Source organism: Macaca fascicularis, chromosome 15 (genome assembly GCF_037993035.2).
Source record: "Macaca fascicularis isolate 582-1 chromosome 15, T2T-MFA8v1.1".
Classification (NCBI taxonomy): domain Eukaryota; kingdom Metazoa; phylum Chordata; class Mammalia; order Primates; family Cercopithecidae; genus Macaca; species Macaca fascicularis.
In genome coordinates, this window is record NC_088389.1 from 37,110,881 (window position 1) to 37,132,205 (window position 21,325).

At 52.4% G+C, this 21,325-nt stretch overlaps 1 protein-coding gene across 13 annotated transcripts in view; it reads left to right on the plus strand.

The window, feature by feature from the left end:
* Nucleotides 1–20,981, plus strand: part of PHF19 (PHD finger protein 19) — a 76,308-nt gene extending 55,327 nt beyond the window's left edge. For 6 of the 13 annotated variants that reach the window (XM_065530140.2, XM_065530138.2, XM_065530139.2 and 3 more), the window contains 14 exons: nt 554–754; nt 1,248–1,329; nt 5,050–5,145; nt 5,644–5,744; nt 6,258–6,406; nt 8,664–8,759; nt 9,526–9,594; nt 9,794–9,914; nt 11,821–11,888; nt 13,180–13,341; nt 13,924–14,011; nt 15,075–15,160; nt 16,118–16,213; nt 18,441–20,981. In XM_065530140.2, the coding sequence (XP_065386212.1) occupies nt 554–754; nt 1,248–1,329; nt 5,050–5,145; nt 5,644–5,744; nt 6,258–6,406; nt 8,664–8,759; nt 9,526–9,594; nt 9,794–9,914; nt 11,821–11,888; nt 13,180–13,341; nt 13,924–14,011; nt 15,075–15,160; nt 16,118–16,213; nt 18,441–18,783 (1,758 nt within the window). In that variant the 3' untranslated portion in view covers nt 18,784–20,981. Of the gene's footprint in view, nt 1–553; nt 755–1,247; nt 1,330–5,049; nt 5,146–5,643; nt 5,745–6,257; nt 6,407–6,648; nt 8,194–8,663; nt 8,760–9,525; nt 9,595–9,793; nt 9,915–11,820; nt 11,889–13,179; nt 13,342–13,923; nt 14,012–15,074; nt 15,161–16,117; nt 16,214–18,440 lie in introns of those variants that run through there. The other 7 variants (XR_010581449.2, XR_010581450.2, XR_012424422.1 and 4 more) reach the window with 7 other exon arrangements.
* The last annotated feature ends 344 nt before the right edge of the window (nt 20,982–21,325 follow it).

Genomic DNA, 21,325 nt, shown 5'->3' on the forward strand with positions numbered 1-21,325 from the left:
AATCAGCTCATAATTTAGAACAGAAGGGGGGATTACAAAAGACAGATGACCCAGGCTACACTAGTTACAAGCCACCCAGTTTTCCTTTCTAGGTGAGTTTTCTCTGGACAGGGTAGGGATGGTTGCAGGGGTTGGGGGTAAAAATAAAACCCAGCCGCTCCCCTGGAGAAGATCATCCATCCAGAGCACATGGAGTGTGTTTGCTTAAGGAATAAAACCTCAGCCTCCTGAAACAGGGAGTGGTTCAGGCCCGCTGGGTAGGGGACTTTGTTCTGTGTGGGTTGAGAGATCCATTCTCTTTAAAAGACAGCGTGGTATGGGCCATGGTTCTGCCTTTGGCCCATCAGCCTCTTCTCCTTGACACACCTGTTTGCCTATCTGTAAGACGTGAATAGTAATATCTCCCTCATAGGATGGCCACGAGGCATTAGTGAGATAATAAATAAGTCTGGCTTATAGCACAGTACACAGAAATGGTGGTTTCCTTCCTTCCCCTAATGGGATTTCTGAAGCAGGGAAGCAAGAAGTAAAAACCCTGTTCTGCCTCTCCCAGTGTCAGGGGAAACTGATGGAGAATCGAGCTCTGGATCCAGGGACTCGGGACTCCTATGGTGCCACCAGCCACCTCCCCAACAAGGGAGCCCTGGCGAAGGTCAAGAACAACTTCAGAGACTTGATGTCCAAGCTGACGGAGGGCCAGTATGTGCTGTGCCGGTGGACAGATGGCCTGTACTACCTCGGGAAGATCAAGAGGGTAAACTCGTCCTCTCTGGCCCCTGTTCTCAGGCTCAGCATCTCTCTGCTCATGTTCCAGCCTGGCTGTCAGACCAGGGGGCAGGGGGATTGCCAGGGAATTCCATTCTTGTCCCCCATGCCCAAAGCTGGTGGTGGGAGGAGCCAGAGCCTGGTCTTGCAGGCACCATCCTTAGGGTCAACATCATCCAACCAGTTCTTTAGAAAAGTGCTCTGAGAGCCTACAAAGCAAAAAAGTCAGGTTCGAGAGGATCACAGAGGAGCATCTGACTTGTGCTTCTGTCCTCAACATTCTGACCAAGTTTTCATCCATGGGTCCCTGGCTGTGCAACTCCAATGACAAGGAGTACACCCTGTCCAGGAACTGCCATCCTCCTTCCCCTTCTAGCCCTGCTTTCTGGAGCATATGGAGACAAAAATGAGGGAGGAAGACTATGTTCCAGGTTGGCTTTCCCCAACCCTTTCTCACTTGCTCCTTCCTATCTGTGCCCCAGGTCAGCAGCTCTAAGCAAAGCTGCCTCGTGACTTTCGAAGATAATTCCAAATACTGGGTCCTATGGAAGGACATACAGCATGGTGAGTTTTCCTAACATTTCAGGTAGCCCCCACCCTCGCCAGGTCTTCTCTCCTCTGCTGCCTTCGTTTCTTCCTTCTCTCCTTCCATCTCTTACTCCTGGCATCTGCCCTTGTCCATGAACCCCAAGCCCCCCTGTGATGATGATCTAATCTGGTTGTATATTGACTTGGGAAGGTACTTAGGACATCAGTCATCCCCTTGAGGATTCATACCCCAGGAGGGAGGCTGGGCAGGTGGGGAAGGTAGCTCAGGGAGGTGTTGGGAGGGCCAGACTGGGCCTCAGGCCTGTGTTTGCTTCCTGACTACACTATAGCTCCAACTGCTCAAAGCTCTGGGTCAATCTGGGCTAGAAAAGGGGGCGTGTCCAGGTAATCAGAATTGTCAGCTCTAGATGCAAGCACAGCATCCCCGATTTAACATATGAATAAAACTAGTGGAAGCAGCCCTCTCCACAAGGAGTCCGGAGGAATGGGAGAAAAAACAATAAAGCAGAGATAAGTCAGGCAGGGTGAAGATGGACATGCCTGGATGGAGCTAGACCAGCTTTCAGGGCTGAAAGGAATCTGGGTTGGGTACCATCCCTGCCTTCAGAAAGCTGACATCTCTCCCTTACAGAGATGGCAAGTCAGGGCCATCTTTGCCACCATTCTCCCTTCCTATACACACAACTGACATCAGTAGCCATTGACAACACATGTGCTTTCAACATGGAGCCCCAAAACCTGTCAATCAGAGTTGGCATGAGAGGAGAAACATGTTTGCCATTTATACTCTAACAGGAGAAGAGACATGGCCCCTAGAGGGGGAAGAAGCAGGTTTTAGGGTCAGGTAGACCTTGGACCAGCTTTGCCACTTACTAGCTGCATTTGCAGAGCAAGTAATATGACCTCTCTGAGTCTTAGTTTCTTCATGTGAAAGATGAAGTGAAATACTGGCTTCATAGGGTGGTTGGGAGGCTTAAGTGAGCTAATCCATGTAAAATGCTTAGCTCAGTGCTATTGGTTTTAGAGAAGCTGTTACTCAAGAATTTGTTACCAGCTGGGCACAGCGGCTCATGCCTGTAATCCCAGCACTTTGGGAGGCCAAGGTGGGTGAATTGCCTGAGGTCAAGAGTTTGAGACCAGCCTGATCAACACGGTAAAACCCCGTCTCTACTAAAAATACAGCTACCCAGGAGACTGAGGCAGAAGAATTGCTTGAACCCAGGAGGCAGAGGTTGCAGTGAGCTGAGATTGCACCACTGTACTCCAGCCTGGGCGACAGAGCGAGACTTCGTCTCAAAAAAAAAAAAAAAAACAAAGAATTTGTTACCGTAAGAGATGATTCCAAGAAGCCTGCCAAGTAGAGGCTGCAGAACCCAGCCAGTTAGTAAAGCTTTCAAATTGCCCCCTTCTCCAAGAAATTGTGGCCAGTGCAGACCGATTCCTCTCCAACCCCTGAAATGTATTATATAAATATCCAAAGCAATGAGGATCTCCTCTCCTGGTTTACCCCCTTATTGAAAGCATAAGGAGCCAGATGGAGAAGACCATGCACCTTAGCTGACCTCCTGTGGAGGCCCACCACATATCAGGCTCCTTGGAGGTACCCACAGTGATCGGCTGAAGAATGGCTTGTCTCCTAGCCAGAACTGCCCCTTCTGGGCAGAATGGTGACCCTCCGGTATCTCCCGAGATTAGAGCATAAGGTTGAACACCACTGTAGTTATTGATCCATTGCTTCATTAAGCCAGTGAGGACTTACTGAGACGCACTGTGGACACCACCTTCCTGGGAGCATGTTCAGGAATAAGAGGCAAGGTTCCTGCTTGGCCATATATTCAACAAACAGGTCTTGGAACACCTGTTACATGCCACATTCTATAAGGTCCTGGGGTACAGAGATGAAGAGGTACCATTTCTTTTTTTTTCTTTCTTTCTTTTTTTTTTTTGTTACTCAGGCTGGAGTGCAGTGGTGTGATCTTGGCTCACTGCAAGCTCTGCCTCTCGGGTTCACACCATTCTCCTGCCTCAGCCTCCCGAGTAGCTGGGACTACAGGCGCCCGCTACCACACCCGGCTAATTTTTGTATTTTTAGTAGAGACGGGGTTTCACCATATTAGCCAGGATGGTCTCAATCTCCTGGCCTTGTGATCTGTCCACCTCGGCCTCCCAAAGTGCTGAGATTGCAGGTGTGAGCCACTGTGCCCAGCCTCTTTTTTTTTTTTTTTTTTTTTTTTGAGATGGAGTCTCGCTCTGTCACCCAGGCTGGAGTGCAGTGACGCGATCTTGGCTCACTGCAACCTCAGCCTCCCGGGTTCAAGCGATTCTTCTGCCTCAGCCTCCCGAGTAGCTGGGACTACAGCCACACACCACCATGCCTGGCTAATTTTTGTACTTTTAGTAGATACGGGGTGTCACCATATTGGGCAGGCTGGTCTTGAACTCATGACCTTGTGATCCGCCCACCCCGGCCTCCCAAACTGCTGGGATTACAGGCGTGAGCCACTGTGCCCGGCTGAAGAGATACCATTTCTACCCTTACAAAACTTTCAGCGTGCTGGAGAAAGAAGACAGAAACACGTATCAAAATGTGTTTAATGTATAGGTACGAACCTTTCACACATAAAAACATATTTATTCTTCAACCAAAATAAAATGCAAAGGAAGAGATGGAGAGGGGACCTGTAGATTAAAAGTAATTTGAAAAACATCAGCCAGTCACCATGTATGGACTTTACTTGGGGACCTTGATTCAGAAGAACAGACTTAAAAGTATTAAGGCATTTGTACTTAAGAGACAATTGGAAATGAGAAATTAACTGAATTTGTTAATGATATTAAGCAATTATGTTAACTTTTACGTGCAGTAAAGGTGTTGTAATTATGTTTTTTAAAAAGTCTTGATCTTTCAGAAATACATACTGAAATATTTATGGAAAATCTATTGGGTATCTGGGACTCAATTTAAAATAATTACAGGAAGGAGAAGTGGGTGGGAATATAGTAGAAACGAGATTGGCCATGAGTTCATAAGTGATGAGAAGATGGAGTTTCATTATAACTTCTAGGCCAGGCACAGTGGCTCACGTGTGTAATCCTAGAACTTTGAGAGGCCAAGGCAGGCGGATCACTTGAGGTCAGGAGTTCGAGACCATCCTGGCCAACATGGTGAAACCCCATCTCTACTAAAAATATAAAAAGTAGCTAGGCGTGGTGGCATGCACCTGCAATCCCAGCTACTCAGGAGGCTGAGGCAGGAGAATTGCTTGAACCAGGGAGGCGGAAGTTGCAGTGAGACAAGATCATGCCACTGCACTCCAGCCTGGGTTACAGAGTGAGACTCCATCTGAACAAAACAAACAAAAAAGGTATATTATCCCATAATAAAGTTTTAAAAAATTATTTAACGACAATTTAACAAAACAAGTTAAATAAGGCGGGAGAGGCAGCATGATGTGGTCAAAAGAACAAAGGGTTAGATGTCAAATAGCCATGGGTTTAATCCCACCCTCTCCTTACTAGCTAAGCAAGGGACTTAACCTCTCAAAGCCTCAATTTCCCCATCTTTAGAATGGTAATGATGATAGGCATCTCAGAGTGGTTGGGGAGATTCAGTGAGGCGGCATGTGGGGCCTAGTGCTAGGCCTAGCAGACAGTAGAGGCTGGGCATCTGGAGAGTGAGTATAAAACTTCTCATTCCTGTGAGCTGGATCTGACCCTCGAGGGCCTCTCTTTCAGCCGGTGTTCCAGGAGAGGAGCCCAAGTGCAACATCTGCCTGGGGAAGACATCAGGGCCGCTGAATGAGATCCTCATCTGCGGGAAGTGTGGCCTGGGTGAGTGGAGAGAGCAGGGCCCTGAGAAGGCCCCAACCTATGGGTCTCCACGCACTGGCCCCTGATGGGTACTGCTCTAGCCTGTTGGGGCCTCTGCTGGCTTCCTGTTTCTCTTGGCACTCCAGGGTGAAAGGGGGCCAGTTGCTGTGAGTGAGGGCTCGGGAGGAGATCCTGGGGAAAGCTGGGAGGGTATGATGGTGTATGTAATTTGGGGCCCTGCTAAACGGCGAGGATGGGTGGGAAAGATGGGGCTCAGGCACTGAAGTCAGACCTTCCTGTGCCCCCCCTCCCCACCCCAACTGGCCAATGCTGTCATTTAATTCCCAGCCTGGACACTGACTTGGCCACCTTGGTGGGCATCAGCAGCCAGGCTCCCGGCAGCTGGCAGGCAGAGCTCCTAGGACTTCCCTCAGCCTTCCCAGTCCTGCCTCCTTTGGGCCAACTGGCCTTGGGCCACGGCGTCCCTGTGGGCGCTCACTGCCCCCTCCTCTGCCGTAGGTTACCACCAGCAGTGCCACATCCCCATAGCGGGCAGTGCTGACCAGCCCCTGCTCACACCTTGGTTCTGCCGACGCTGCATCTTCGCACTGGCTGTGCGGGTGAGCCTTTCATCCTCCCCAGTCCCTGCCTCTCCTGCCTCCTCCATTGGGCAGCCCAGAGACTCCAATCACAGAGCCTGAGCTCCAAGCAGAAGGGCCATACCTGGGCTTAGGAGACAGATAGCGCCTCTGCCACTGTCCTTGGCCAGGATTTGTAGACTCCCTGAGCCTCAGTTTCCTCAACTGTAAAGTGGAGATGGGTTTGGTGTCGGGAATAACAGGACCAATAAATGATACTTTACTATTAAAAAAGAAAATCCATGTAAATACATGTTGGTAATTGTTGCCTTTATTGCGCTTATTACTCTTAATTCTGTTATCAACGGAGTTCCTTCTGGGATAGAGGGGATGGGTTTGGAATTAATGAGAAAAAGCTTCTTGCTTTTCTGACTACATTGGAATATCTGCGGGTCCCCCAAACCCTGGCAGCACTTCCCTCGATAGACAGCCTTGTGCTGACTCGCGTGGTCCACCCGGACCTGGTGGTTGACTGGGGCCCTCGTCTCCCCCCAGAAAGGCGGCGCGCTGAAGAAGGGCGCCATCGCCAGGACGCTGCAGGCCGTGAAGATGGTGCTGTCCTACCAGCCCGAAGAGCTCGAGTGGGACTCGCCCCACCGCACCAACCAGCAGCAATGCTATTGCTACTGCGGCGGGCCCGGAGAGTAAGGCAGGGGGTCGGGGACCCCCGGGCGGCAGGGCAGGTCTGCGAGAATCGGCGGCGGGGACCGCCCATAGGGAGCGAGCCTGGAGTGTCAGCCAAGGCGGGGACCTTGAGGGCGGGTCCAGCGTGCTGTGCTGTGGGGGCAGGGCCTCGAGGGGCGGGCCTGGAGTGTCAGCCGGGGGTGTGGGGCCCAGGGGGCGGGACTGGGGTGTCAGCCGCTACGGAGGCGGGGCCTCGAGGGGTGGGCCCGGAAGATTGGCCCTGAGGGCGGGACCTCGGGAAGTGAACTCCGCAGGTTAGACCTGGGGGCGGGGCCTCGAGGGGCGGGCCCGGAAGGTTAGACCTTGGGGCGAGGTCTCGGGAGGCGGACCTGGCGGGTTACGACAGCCCAAGCAGAATGCCAGGGAGTTGGGGCTAGTTGAGAAGCAGCCTGTGGAGGGGCGGGGTGAGGAGGAGGGAATAGTAAGGCCTCGGGGACAGGACCTGAGGAGGCGAGGCCTCAAGGGGCGGCTCCCGAAGGGGAGGCCTCGGGGTGGGGCCCGAGGGGGCGGGACCTGAAGGGGAGAACCGAGGGCCGGGCTCCGCGTGGCATTTAGCACTGTGGAGCAGGGCTAGAGGGCGGAGGTGTTTCCTTGGAGCTCTGTAGGAAACGAGGAAGTATTGAAGTGTGGTTAAGAGCCTGGGTCGGACACAGTGCGAATCCTCCCTGGACGTCCACGTCCTGGCCCTGCTCCTTACCAGCTGTACAACCCCTGAGCCTCAGCTCTCTGAATAGTTTCCCCATCATGTGGTGATTATGAGCAGAGCGTGAATTACATAATTCACGTAGAGGTTCACATAGTGTCTGGCACTTGGTAAACACTGGAAAAAATGTGAGCTGTTACTGGTGGTAGTGGTGGTACTAATGCATGAAAGTCAAGATAACCTTTTCACTGTCAGAGTCAGTGGAACCGGCTGCTGGTAAGATGTTAAGATCCTTTTCCTGCCTGGCGCAGTGGCACATGTCTGTAGTCCCAACTTCTCAGGAGGCTGAAGTGGGAGGATCACTTGAGCCTGAGAGATGGAGGCTGCAGTGAGCCATGATCATGCCACTGTACTCCAGTCTGGGTGACAAAGCAAGACGACCCTGTCTCCAAAAATAGGAAAGATTGGTTTCCCTGGAGATGTGCAGTCAGGCAGCGGTAGGGGACGGGGGGCGGGGCATGTTATGTCGGGGCCACTGTGGAGGGAATTCTTGTGCTGGCTCTGCGGCAAGAGTCTTTGATGCTTCCTTGCCGACCTGGGTCCCTATGTAGCCATAGCAGCTGAGCTTGCTCCCTTGGGCTGAGTGCACTTGGCATTGTGGAAGGAACCATAGATGTAAGAGGTAGCGTCTCTGGCCTCAGGAAGTTCAGCCGTCAGGACCCTCTGAAGTCCTGAATCTCAGCCCCAAGCTCCAGCGGGGTAACTTGGGCAATGCTTGAACTACTTCATCTCTCAAATGGGCTTAACCTTAACTTCAGGCCTATGAACTTCCCCAAGTATTGTCAGATGGAGAAATGCTTATGGAAACCTTTCTTGCATTAACGAAGTGCTTCTCAACACCTATGGGCAGGGTTGCACAGGATGCTGATTAAAAATGCATCCCAGAGGCTTCTCCAAAGATTGAATAGGTCTGCAGTGGACCAAGGAATCTGCATTTTAACCTGGAGCTCACCTGACAAGGTGTCAATGAAGCATTGAGTATTTTGCTCTTCATATTCCATGAATAGTTATTGGATGACCATGATAGAGCAGATACAGTTGCAGGTGAGAAAAGCCAGATGTAGTCTCGCCCCCGGGCAGCTGACAGAAACCATTATTCTCCTGTGTAGTCTCCAAGGCAAACGTTTCCCTGTCAGCAGTGTTTAGGAAGCAGCAAGTCCAGAAATGGTGGCTTCATTGTGGCATGGCAAGGAGAGCACAGCCTTTGAAGTTAGGGAGACTAGAATTTGAGTCATCATCCTCCACTTGCCTTCTGAGTGAGCTAGAGCAAGCCATTTCACCTGTGACTCGTGTAATATGGAGACAGTGTCCCATCTTTTACCAGGTTGTGAGGTCAAATGAGAGTATATGTCCAACTCCCAGGTCCTCCCTTGGCACAGCCTAAGTGCTCAGTAACTATGAATTATCTTCCCTTTCTGCCAGTAGAGGGCAAATTTAAGTTGGGAAAGGTTGCCAAAGCTCATACCTGACTGGGGGTGTGGTTCTGGCTGACCTTGGCTCCTCTGTCTCTCCAGATGGTACCTGCGGATGCTGCAATGTTACCGGTGCAGACAGTGGTTCCACGAGGCCTGCACCCAGTGCCTCAATGAGCCCATGATGTTTGGAGACCGGTAGGTGCTAATTTGGTCTAACTGGGCTTTGGGCGTGGTAGGGAGGGGGCAGGGATGGCAGCAACAACTCCTGCAGGGTGACTGCCAGGCTCCAGACAAGAGGGGGTCTGTGACAATGTATGCCTACCTGTTTAATGGAGGCAGCTCAAGGTAGGGGATCTCCCAGCTATGCAGGGCCAGGAGGCAATAAAGAAGTATTCTGGGCCACATCCCTAGTTGCCATTGATTTGTGGCGTACCTTAGATAAATGCCTGCCTTCCCTACGCCCCAGTCTCTTAAGTGTCTGGGGAAGAAGGGGTGACACAGTCTGTGCGCCAGCCCTGCCCAGGGTTGTTACGGAAGCCGCTGGGGAAATGGACGACTTAACATGGCTTCTAGCTGATGGAGCTAAGCTAATGGAGTCATTATGGATGTCAAACCTGATGTTATGCATCTTTTGGTTGGTGTCTCATGTCATTTGTGATTGCGTGTGTGTCTGTCTCTGAGGGGAAGAGGGTGACCATGGCAGCCCTAGCTCAGCTCACTCTCTCTGAACTCAGCCACGCTTTAGGGCAAGAATTGGGGAGGGGATTGAGGGCAGGGGCTAGAAGGAATATGGGGTATCTCTTAGTCCCTGTCCTACTCTGTCCTTGCCCCCCAGTGGCCAGCAGCCCTGGGAGTGAGAAGATTATGGGAAGGCAGGTGGCAAGTGAGGAGATCAGGGGGCTGGACTGGGGGGGTGTCCGAGCCCCTCCCACCATAGGCCCCCCTCTCTGCCCACCCACAGGTTTTACCTGTTCTTCTGTTCCGTGTGTAACCAGGGCCCAGAGTACATCGAGAGGCTGCCCCTGCGATGGTGAGAGGGTGGGGCTTAGTCCAAACCGACCGCTGCTCCTTCCAGCTTCTCCCCTCCCTCCTCCCTCCTGGAACGATTCCGTTTCCAGCTACTGGGTCCCAGCTCTGCCCCTGTCTCTCAGCCTGGACCCAGAAAGCTGTGATGCTGGCTGAGCAGGCTGCCACCTCACCTGGTCCCACCTCCTTGCCCCCTTGCCCAGGGTGGATGTGGTTCACCTGGCCCTCTATAATCTGGGGGTACAGAGCAAGAAGAAGTACTTTGACTTTGAGGAGATTCTGGCCTTTGTCAACCACCACTGGGAACTCCTGCAGCTTGGCAAGGTATGTGGGGTTGTGGGATGTCAGTGGCAGGAGACAGAGAGGTTTACCCAGGGCCACGCAGTGCAGGACTAGGATGGAGGTCTCAACTCTCACCCTTGAGTTGCTGCATCCCTGAGTCTAGGCCTCTGAGCCTGTGTCCTTTAAGGGCCTTCCCAATCCCAGATTTTGGCAGTGGGCAGGTTGGGGCCTCCCCAGCTCAGTGGAGGGGAGCTGAGGCCCTAGATCAAGTCTGGCTGGAACACAACTCTCTGCTGAGTATTTGACCCACTCCAGATTTCCTGGCTAGAATGCAACATGGAGTGGGTCTGCCCACTGCTGATCCTATGCGGAATAGTGGGTCACCAGGGGCCTGGGAGCCTCAGATCCATGGAGTGAAGTAACAAACGGAGACTTTCAGAGTCAGAGCTGGAGAGTGACTTGCCTGTGGTCAGCAGAGCTTTGGGGCTGAGCCATAGCTGGAGCCAGTGATGCCTAATCACTCCCATGGGGGTGCTGTGTCTTCTTTTCCCTAATGACATCCTTAGAATCCCCTCCATCACGTACAGAGTGAGGCATCTTCTCTATAGACTGCCCCAAATCCTTCTTCGATGAAAAGGAATTTTAAAAGAATAACCTTTATGCTTTGTAAAACATTTTATGTAATAACATCTTCATTTACAGTGTTTGATAATTTTTTTTAAAAAATAGATATTATAAAACCTTAAAAGATACACACAGAGTTGGTTTTTAGTAACTTTTTTTCTGATTTTTTTTTTTTTTTTTTTTTTTGAGATGGAGTCTCACTCTGTCACCCAGGCTGGAGTGCAGTGGCTTGATGTCAGCTCACTGCAAGCTCCACCTCCTGGGTTCACACCATTCTCCGACCTCAGTCTTCCAAGTAGCTGGGACTACAGGTGTCACCACCATCCCCGGCTAATTTTTTGTAGTTTTAGTAGAAACGAGGTTTCACCATGTTAGCCATGATGGTCTCGATCTCCTGACCTCATGATCTGCCCACCTCAGCCTCCCAAAGTGCTGGGATTACAGGCGTGAGCCACGTGCCCGGCCCTGATTTTTTTTTTAATTGTACATATTCCTGATGAAAAATCTTTAAAGTACCAAAAAGTATAAGGAAGTATACTTTTTAAAAAATCCGTATCACACCACCCAGAAATCACTAGAACTAATGCATAGGTACATTTCCTTTCTGACTCTCTTCTATGAATATTTTTTCTGTTTCATGGTTTAAATGATACAGTATACGCAATTTTAAATAATCTTATTTTTAGTATACATTATTCTTTTCCATATTATTAGAATCTTCATTAAACTTTTTTTTTTTTTTTTTTTTTTTTAAATGGAGTTTTGCTCTTTTGCCCAGGCTGGAGTGAAGTGGCGCTATCTTGGCTCACCGCAAGCTCCACCTCCTGGGTTCAAGCAATTCTCCTGCCTTAGCCTCCTGAGTAGCTGGGATTATAGGCGCCCGCCACCATGCCCAGCTAATTTAATGGCTGCATTGGTTTCTACCATAGCTTACTTGTTTCCTTCCTGTTGGGCAGTTTCTTTCCCATTCGTCCACCATTAGAAACAATGCCACCGTTTTGTATGTGAAGTTTTGTTCCCATTTCATGTTGTATCTGCAGATACATAGATTCCATGATAGATTCCATGGAGTATCATTACTGGGTCAAGGGTATGGACTTTTTAAAGCTCCCAATACAGTTAGGTCAGGAGGTATTCTGTCCATTTACAGATGGGAATGAACTTAGAAAGGTGAAAAGGCTTATCTGAGATCCTGGAGTGAGTCAGTGGTCCTCACCTGGAGGACTCAGAAGCATCAGGAGATGGAAGGGAGGGAGTAGGGGCTGGGGCCTCCCCACGCGCCATGTGCCTGGGTCTGATGTTCTGTTGGCCTGTTCTCCCACAGCTCACCAGCACCCCTGTGACAGATCGAGGACCGCATCTCCTCAACGCTCTGAACAGTTACAAAAGCCGGTGCGTGCAGGGTGGGGAGGGAGCGTGGTGGGGCCATCTACAGCTGAGATTTCTTCCTACCTCATAGCCTTTGCTCAGGCTGTGCTCCCTGCCTGGGTCCTCCTCCTCTTCTCTCTGAATCATTTCCATTCTCCAAGATCTAGGGAGCACCCCACCTCCTTTGCACAGCCACTCCAACCACCCCAGCAGCCTGCTACATTTTGGTACTGGGCTCAGCTCTGTAGGGGGGCCACACCCCTGCTTTCTGAAGGCCCCTCCTGCTCTAGACATCTAGGCCTTACGGGCCAGGCACTGAGGGATGGGTGCATCATCTGAGGTGGGCTACAGCCTCCTGACCCATCCCTCAGCCCCTGCCTTCCCATCCAGAGTTCTCAGTACACACAGCTGGTCACGTCCCTCACCACACCACAGAGGCATGCCCAGGCTCCTGAACCTGGCACTCAAGGCCTTTTAAGACCAGGCTGTGCCTGTGTCCTCTGCCACTGTCCCTTTGCTTTCTGTATTCTGGGTGCCAGCCATCCTGAGCCCTTGGTTTCCCACCTGGTGCTTTTACTCATGCTCTGCCCTTTGCCTAGGATGTGCTTCAGTCTTTTTAAATCATTTGTTCCATCAACAAGTATACATTGATTTGCTGTTCTATGTCGGGCCTGTCTGGGTGCTAAGGTCATAGTGGGGAATAAAACAAGGTCCTCATCCCTGAAACTTCCAGACACCTCTAGGCAGAATTACCTACTCTCTTCCACATTCTCATGGTTTAGGGCCCAGACAAAGCCCTACTCTTCAGTACAAGAGGTCCCCTGCCCTTCTAATGGAGGACTGTCCATTGGGATGGCAGGGGGCCTCTTGTACTAAAGAGGGTAGGGCTGTGTCTGGGTCACTTCTTCAGCCTCAGGGCAGCCCACCCAGTGTTGCTTTCAATCTCCTGGGGAAACCAGAGAAAAGAATGAAGTAGGTTCCAGTATCTTGACCACAGGAGTTCCACTGTGAGCTGGAGGAGGCCTTCCTGCAGGAGGTGGCCATGGGGCTGGTTGAGGCAAACAAAAGGGAGAAGAGCAGCAAGAACCATACTTGTGCAGGAGGAAGCACAGGGAGGAGGCACCAGCTGTGTTCTCATCTTCTACGTGGAACCCCGCATCCCATGGGCTTTGAGGAAATCAGCATCTCCAGAGGCATCCGGAATTTAGCTCTGGGTCCAGGGAGGCAGAGAGGCTTGTGTCATGCTTGACCCCACTCCCCAGGAGGATGAACTGATGGACTCCAGAGCTTCCTCCTCCCGCTGCCCACCCCCCAGGTTCCTCTGCGGCAAGGAGATCAAGAAGAAGAAGTGCATCTTCCGCCTGCGCATCCGCGTCCCACCGAACCCGCCAGGGAAGCTGCTGCCTGACAAGGGACTGCTGCCAAATGAGAACAGCGCCTCCTCTGAGCTGCGTAAGAGAGGAAAGAGCAAGCCTGGGTCAGTGCTCGGGGACCCAGGGGCCAGGGCTGCCGCCAAACTCGGTTTCTCTGCTTCCAAGCAAGCAAGGAGGACCTGCACCCAGCCAGTCCCAGCTGTAGGACCCTGAGAGGGCTAGGTAGTGGCTGAGCAGGATCCCAGATCCCAGATCCCCAACTCCTTTCACCACCACAGCCCCCTCATTGCCTCGCAGGGAGGAAAAGCCAGATCTGAAGACCCAGCCTTGCTGGATTAGGACTTGGGCAAGGAGGTGAAGGGGAAGGCAGTGTGTGTGAGGGGTCCCTCGCTCTCCTGGCTCATCTGAGCCCCCTCATCCTGGCACTGGGGGGCCGGGCAACTGGATGCACGTGCCTGGGGAGGCACCTTTTCTTTTTCTGCCCACTATACCCTCTCCACACCCTCCCATCCCTACTGCCCCCAAGGATTCTCCCTCCTCCCCAGGCTTCCCTGTGAAGGTGCAGCTGTGTTCAGAGCCTGTCTCCCCAACTGCTGTGACCCCCGCCCCTGCGGCGCCTCCCTCTGGGCCATCCTAGGGCCCTCAGGCTCTGACGGGGCCACCTTCTCCCTCTTCTGTCTCCACAGTTTGTTGCCTCACGAATTCCAGCAGCAGAAAAGGCGAGTTTATAGAAGAAAAAGATCAAAGTTTTTGCTGGAAGATGCTATTCCCAGTGTTAGTTCCTTGTTTTCTTACTCTCCATTTTCATACACAGGGTCAGCACATGTTAGGGCTTCCTGTGCCGAAAACTAAGTCCCCCAGGCCCAGAGAACTCTCTCATGTCCCTTAAAGGAGAAGCCAGTCCCTATTACAGCTAAGCCAGGCACTCCAAGACCCCTGCTTTATCTCCCCCCAAGTTCTCCCAGGAACCCAAAGTTGGGGTACAACGGCAGGTAATATTCTTGTCCCCACTGTCCAGGTAGGGACACTGAGGGAAGGGTGGGGCAGTGACTTTCCTGAGACCACACACCAAAGTGGCAGAGCCCAGCCTGGAACCAGGATTCCAGAGCACTTTCTTTCCTCCTTCAGTAACCCCACCTCCTCCCTGAAGCCCCCTCCCTGTGGGCAGTAATCCTAGCAATGCCTCATGTCCCAGCACTTTGCGGTTTAGAAGCAGTATTTAATTTTACTGCACTTCCTGACATCTTTTTTTTTTTTTTTTTTTCTTTTTGAAGCGGAGTCTCGCTCTGTCACCCAGGCTGGAGTGCAGTGGCGCCATCTCGGCTCACTGCAAGCTCCGCCTCTGGGGTTCACTCCATTCTCCTGCCTCAGCCTCCTGAGTAGCTGGGACTACAGGCGCCCGCCACCACACCTGGCTAATTTTTTGTATTTTTAGTAGAGACAGGGTTTTCACCGTGTTAGCCAGCATGGTCTCGATCTCCTGACCTCGTGATCCGCCCGTCTCGGCCTCCCAAAGTGCTGGGATTACAGGCGTGAGCCACCACGCCTGGCCCTGACATCTCTTAAGAGTGAAGCAAGGCAGGGGTTATTGTCCCCATTTTGCAGTCGAAGTAACTGAGGTCCAGAGAGGTGAAGGTCATACAGTCAGCTAGAGACAAAGGCAGGGCTAGAACTGGGATGACTTGGCTCCCTGGTCAGCACTTAGAATAAAAGTGATGGTCTTACCCTAGGAAGGGCCCAGCCCTCAGCGGCCCTGGCTGGATAGGAGGCAGCCTGTGTGGGAGGCGGATTTGATACTCACTATCTGACCCTCCCTCTCTCCTTCCTGTGTCCACAGAGTGACTTCACCTCAGCCTGGAGCACCAACCACCACCTGGCTAGCATATTTGACTTCACGCTGGATGAAATTCAAAGTTTAAAAAGGTATCAGTGAGGGACCTAGCGGAGAAGTCTGCTCTGGAGACAGGGAGGGAAGCAAGCAGAAAGCCAAGCCCCCAGTGAAAAGGATCCCTGCTGCGCAAGTCTGCCTGAAGGGGCTTTTTGCAGTAGAGCTTTCAGCATAACATCCCTGTTCCCAGAGCACCACAGCCCTCCCCACTTCTCCAGCCCTCCCCTCTTCTCCAGCCCTTCCCTCTTCTCCAGCCCTCCCCTCCTGCTTCTCCCCGCCTTGCCCCATGGTTATCCACATTCACCATGCTGTTTGATGCCTGCTCATCTTTGCTCATGTTGCTCCCTCTGCCTGAAATAGCCTTTGCCTTGCCCTAGCCCATCTGAAAACTCAGGACCCTGCTTCTTCCAGGAAGGCTTCACTAACCCTCCCCAGGCTGAGTTGGATGCCCTCCTTTGTATTCCACAGCACCCCGTACTTAAGTACGCCCAAGGGAGGAACTGCATCTTCCATCATTTTATTTCCCAAATTATTAAAGGTCATTTAGTATTTTCCTGAGGACACAGGAGGGCTTTAGAGTCAGACCTGAGCTCCAGACACTGTTTATCAGTACTAGCTATGTTGCTTTACCTAAATTCCTTAACTTCTCTGAACCTCCTCAGCTATTTTCCTCAAACAAGATAATGCCAATGAAAGCACTCTTGACCTGTGAAGTGCTGCACAGGTGCCTCGGGTCACGCTCGAGTTACTGGCACCAGTGCTTATGTCACCGCCAGGGAAGGGTGCTCTGGGAGGTTTTCTTGACTTCTTGGACTTTGAAGGGTTAAAGGGTGGCTGGGTAGGAAACAGACAGGTGTGGTGGTGGGAAGCTCAGCTGTGGGAAGATGGGCCTCCACTGGGATGAAGGATGCATGTTAGGGGACCCTGTGGGCCAGGCTGGCAGGACCTTGCTGGCCGGGCCACCAGCAGGCTCACCATCTTGCCCCTCTCAGTGCCAGCTCAGGCCAGACCTTCTTCTCAGATGTCGACTCCACCGACGCTGCCAGCACCTCGGGCTCTGCCTCCACCAGCCTCTCCTATGACTCCAGGTGAGCTTCCTGGAGGTCTGGCGTTCACATTTTGCCAGGACCATCATTCCTCCCAGCCCCTCCACTTCCCACTTCTGTAATGTGTGGGTCATTCTATGTGTCTCAGTCTCTGGCGGCAGTACCTGGCCTTTTGCAATTGTGAGTCTGGCTCTCGGACTCTCTGGTTCTGAGTCACGGGGCTTTAGATGGGATCTAAGTACAGGCATTCAGGCTCCTGTGGTTCCATCCCTTTGGAATGCTTCACCTGCTGCAGAAGGTTGTACAACACCTCCCACTGGACGATTCCAGTTCTGGGGTTGTTGGACCAGAGGTTCTTTCACTTTTGGCCTCTGCATGCCATGAGCTTGCATGTCTCTGCCTCTTGGACTACACGGTTCCCTGACCTTGATTCTTGACTGTCTGAATATGGTGCCTGTCTTCTGGAGTCTCTAAGGGAAAGAGCCATTTATTTAGAAGCCTGACAGAGGGGAAGACCGAAGATGGCATCCTGCAGGGTGGAAGATTTAGGAGTGGGGACAGAAATCCCTGAGGGCCTATCTCCAATACAGCTGGTCTGGCAACAGCTGGTCCTCAGCAGTATGGGGAGTGGTCGAGCACAGGGATTTCCTCTGCACTCAGGCTGCACTGTATTTTAAGATATTTGAGACCCTTGCAAAAGTAGAATTAAAAGTATAATGCCTGGCCAGGCACTGTGGCTCATGCCTGTCATCCCAGCACTTTGGGAGACCGAGGTGGGCAGATACCTGAGGTTGGTAGTTTGAGAGCAGCCTGGCCAACATGATGAAACCTCGCCTGTGCTACAAATACAAAAAAAATTAGCCAGACATGGTGGCGCGTGCCTGTGATCCCAGCTACTCAGGAGGCTGGGGCAAGAGAATCGCTTGAACTGGGGAAGTAGAGGTTGCAGTGAGCTGAGATCGTGCCACTGTGCTCCAACTTGGGTGACAGAGTGGGACTCCATCTCAAAAAAAAAAAAAAAAAAAAAAGGCCGGGCGCGGTGGCTCAAGCCTGTAATCCCAGCACTTTGGGAGGCCGAGGTGGGTGGATCATGAGGTCAGGAGATCGAGACCATCCTGGCTAACACGGTGAAACCCCGTCTCTACTAAAAATACAAAAAAAAAAACTAGCCGGGCGTGGTGGCGGGCGCCTGTAGTCCCAGCTACTCGGAGGCTGAGGCGGGAGAATGGCGTGAACCCGGGAGGTGGAGCTTGCAGTGAGCCGAGATCGGGCCACTGCACTCCAGCCTGGGCCACACAGCGAGACTCTGTCTCAAAAAAAAAAAAAAAAAAAAAGTACAATGGTATAGTACCTGTAGAGATCTGTCTTGGAGTCTGTGTCTCTTGACATCTGTCTAGGTGTCCTCTGCTGTTGCCTCTGTATTTTTCTTTCTTCCTGTTTGTTGGTTGGTTGGTTTGAGACAGTCTTGGTCTGTTGCCCAGACTAGAGTGCAGTGGCATGATCTCAGCTCACTGCAACCTCCGCCTGCCAGGCTCAAGTGATTCTCATGCCTCAGCCTCCCGAGTAGCTGGGACTACAGGTGTGTGCCACCATGCCTGGCCTGTTTCTTCCTGTTTCTTTGGTTTCACCAGCACTTCAGGTCTCGGTTTCTGTCTCTAAGCATCTGAATCTGTGCCTTGCCCTGTGTGTCTGTGTGTCTATTTCTCTAACACCTCTCTGTGTGTGTGTGTGTGTGTATGTGTATGTGTCTGTCAACCTCTCCATCCAGGGTCTGGGATATAGGGTCCTTCAGTCCCTAACCCCCAGCCCTATGTGACCTGTCTAGTTCCACGAGTCTGGCGAGCGGCAAGGCAGGATAAGCAGGGCCCCTGCACTGCATGGCCTCAGGAGGCTCAGAGAATGGTGCTCTTGCGCTTTTGCAGTGCTGGGATCCTGGCTGTAAGAGCATATGCTTTGGAGTTGGACGTTCATAGGTTTGAATCCTGGCTCTGCCACTCCCTACCTGGTTTTCTCCTCTGGACCCTCAGTTTCCCTCCTCGCAGGGCTCTTGTGAGGATCTGGTGAGGTAATCTATGCTTTGGGAATAGATTATCTCAGGGACTACATGACAGGCACCTTTGAGAGAGCCTGGGAGAAGATGGATAAGAGGATGCCGCTCAGCGCTGTTCTCTTCCACTTTCCTGGTACTGAGGGGAGGGCTCAGGGAGAGGAATCTACCCTGATGGTTCTATCTCATTCTCATCATCTTCCTCTCTCACTCCTGATACAGATGGACAGTGGGCAGCAGAAAGAGGAAGCTGGCAGCCAAGGCATACATGCCCCTGCGGGCAAAGCGGTGGGCAGCTGAGCTGGATGGACGCTGCCCCTCGGACAGCAGTGCAGAGGGGGCTTCGGTCCCTGAGCGGCCAGACGAAGGCATTGACAGCCACACATTTGAGAGCATCAGTGAAGATGACTCATCCCTGTCCCACCTCAAGTCATCTATCACCAACTACTTTGGTGCAGCTGGGCGATTGGCCTGTGGGGAGAAGTACCAGGTGCTGGCTCGGAGGGTCACACCTGAGGGCAAGGTTCAGTACCTGGTGGAGTGGGAAGGGACCACCCCTTACTGACTAGCCCCCAGGGGTGCCAGGGGTCCTGAAAACCAAAGGAGGAGCAGCAGAAGCCATAGGCTCCCCAGCTTTCTCCAGGCTGGGGTGGGAGAAGGAAGCAGGACAGAGCTGCAAGTGCCTGGCAGAAGGCCCTGCCTGCCTGCCAGGCCAAGGCCTCCGTCTCTCTGCTGTACCAGCTCTGTTCCAGGGCCTCCTCGGGCTCGTTACCCCTGTGCCTGTGTCTCTACACACTCCACAACCCCTCAAACTCTGTTTATCTGTTCCTCTGACCTTGAGTCCCCTGCTCTGGGACCCTTCCTCCTGAGGCCCAGGTCTTTGTCCCCAGTTGTGTGCCTTGACCTCTCTCGCCCCTTTTTGGGTGTGTTTGCACATCCTGTGTGTGCACAGCTGTCCCTCCACTGGATACCCTTTACACCTGACCCGTGGGGCAGCCAGTCCTCCCAGGGACTACATAACAGGCACCTTTGAGAGAGCGTGGGAGAAGATGGATAAGAGGATGCCGCTCAGCGCTGTTCTCTTCCACTTTCCTGCCACTCCCCACTGCCCTTGGAGAGAGGTGGTAGGGTGGGAGAAAGCCCCTGTGAAAGCCTGCGAGGATCTGAAGAGTGAAGGGCTGGGTCTGCCTCAGAAGGCACCAGCACCAGGGTCCAGGCTGAGAGTGAAGGCTGCCAGTGTCAGCTTTGGCCACACTCCCTCAGTCTCCATAGAGCTGGGCCTGGCCTTGCTGGAATGGAGGCATCCTTCCAGACCTGGGGGACGGGGCTGGGCAGTGGTGGTAGGAGGGAAACCATGTCATGCTAAACGTGTTTCTGGTGCCTCCCACCCCCAGACCCACCAGACACCACACAGCAGACAATATACACCCACTCCCACAAGTTTCCATCCACATGTGTTGTACTTTCAGCTCCAGGCACGCAGACAGCCCCACACGGCCACACCACCACATGCCCAAGTGTACTCACACACACAGCCACACAGTCCCTCTGGGCCTCATGGCTCCTCCCTTGGCTTTCTCTTGGCCCACTTCCAGGGCCCAAGTGCTGCAACTAAATGTGAAAGCTCAGCTCCCGCCCCTTCTTTCAGCCCATCAACCAGCTTTGGTTCCATAGGGAAGCACAGGGGACTCACCCTCTTTCATATCCCTTGCCCTGCCCTGAAATGGACAATCACTTTTTGGGATAGGTTGAAATTTTTAAAGGGCCCGCATCATTCAGTTCCCTCAAAGGGAAGCCCTTGCCAGTGGGGGTTTGAAAGAGAATTTTTGGAACAACATTCAAATTCTGCCTCATCTGGAGGGAAACCAAAATTGGGAGGGGGAAGAGGACCCCTCATGTTTTGCTGCTTCCAGAGATATTAGAAACTGACTCACTTGATTGGAAAGTGGACAAAAGTGCCTTGACGTGGAGGGTGGGCACCAGATGGGGACCAGCCTTGCCAACTGCTGCTGTGGCCTCCAGCTTGGCTGGTTTTGCAGGCCACCAGCAGGAAGGCGAAGGTGGTGGTAGAGCAAGAGGCACTGGTGGGGCAGCAGGCCTGCAGGAGCTGTTTTTCCATTACTAGGCCTGACGCCTCTCTACCTGTGAGCGTTCAGGGGGTCCCTGAGATAGTTTAGATGTCCCCCTTCTTAGACCTCAGCTCCCACAGTGCCTTTTAAGGGGGACCTCACCTCCTGTGCACCGCCCACCCACTTTCCTCTGCTTCCCTGGCACAGCCCAGGCATAGATAAGCTGGCATTGGGCCCAGTTCTTCCCCCTTCTCAGCCCCACAGCTGCTGCCACAGGGGCCAACTGGGGCCAGGTGGAAGGGGAGCTGAGAAGCCAGCCCCTAGCCCAGGGGTGCTGTGGGACCTGGGATTCAATTTGTAGCTTCCTGCCTGGCTTCAGAGAGCCCAGCAACCACCTGCTTTCCAGACTTCTGAGATAGCCTGGGACGAGCAATCCTGTTACAGTACACCTGGACCTTCCCTACCTGGGCTCTGGGGAGGCTCTGGGCTTGGAGAGGGAAAAGCAGGGAAGGGGTGTCTTCACCACCTGGGAAGATAGCACAAGGCCTAATGAGGTCACCCTGACTGCCCACCCCAGCATTTCATTCATACCAGATAATAGCTGCATTACTGCCAACTGACCTTATAACCCTCTGCACCTTCAAAAAGATTCATGGTTTTTAATTGCTGCTTTTAATAACATTTGTTAAAGTTATAATTGATGTGTCTGTTTTATGATTTAAAAGCTCCCTTTGAACAATCACCTGTCTTCCCTGTAATGAATTAGCTGCTGAGTATCAGAAGGAATTGGCTCTGGCTTTTGCTCTTGGTTTACTGGAGGCTGAGAAGGAATGGCAGGACCCTGTCCTCTGGCCACCTTGCCACTCTTACCACTGCCAGCAACATTCTCACCCCTACTGCCAGAGAGAATATGGAATCTTTTGCGAGTACCCAACCTGTGGGGGCAAAAAACATTAGTTGAGGGCCACTGAGAGGTAAAAGATGGAAAATGAACTTAGAAATTGACCCTACTATAATACTTAGTTCCAGGCACCAAAG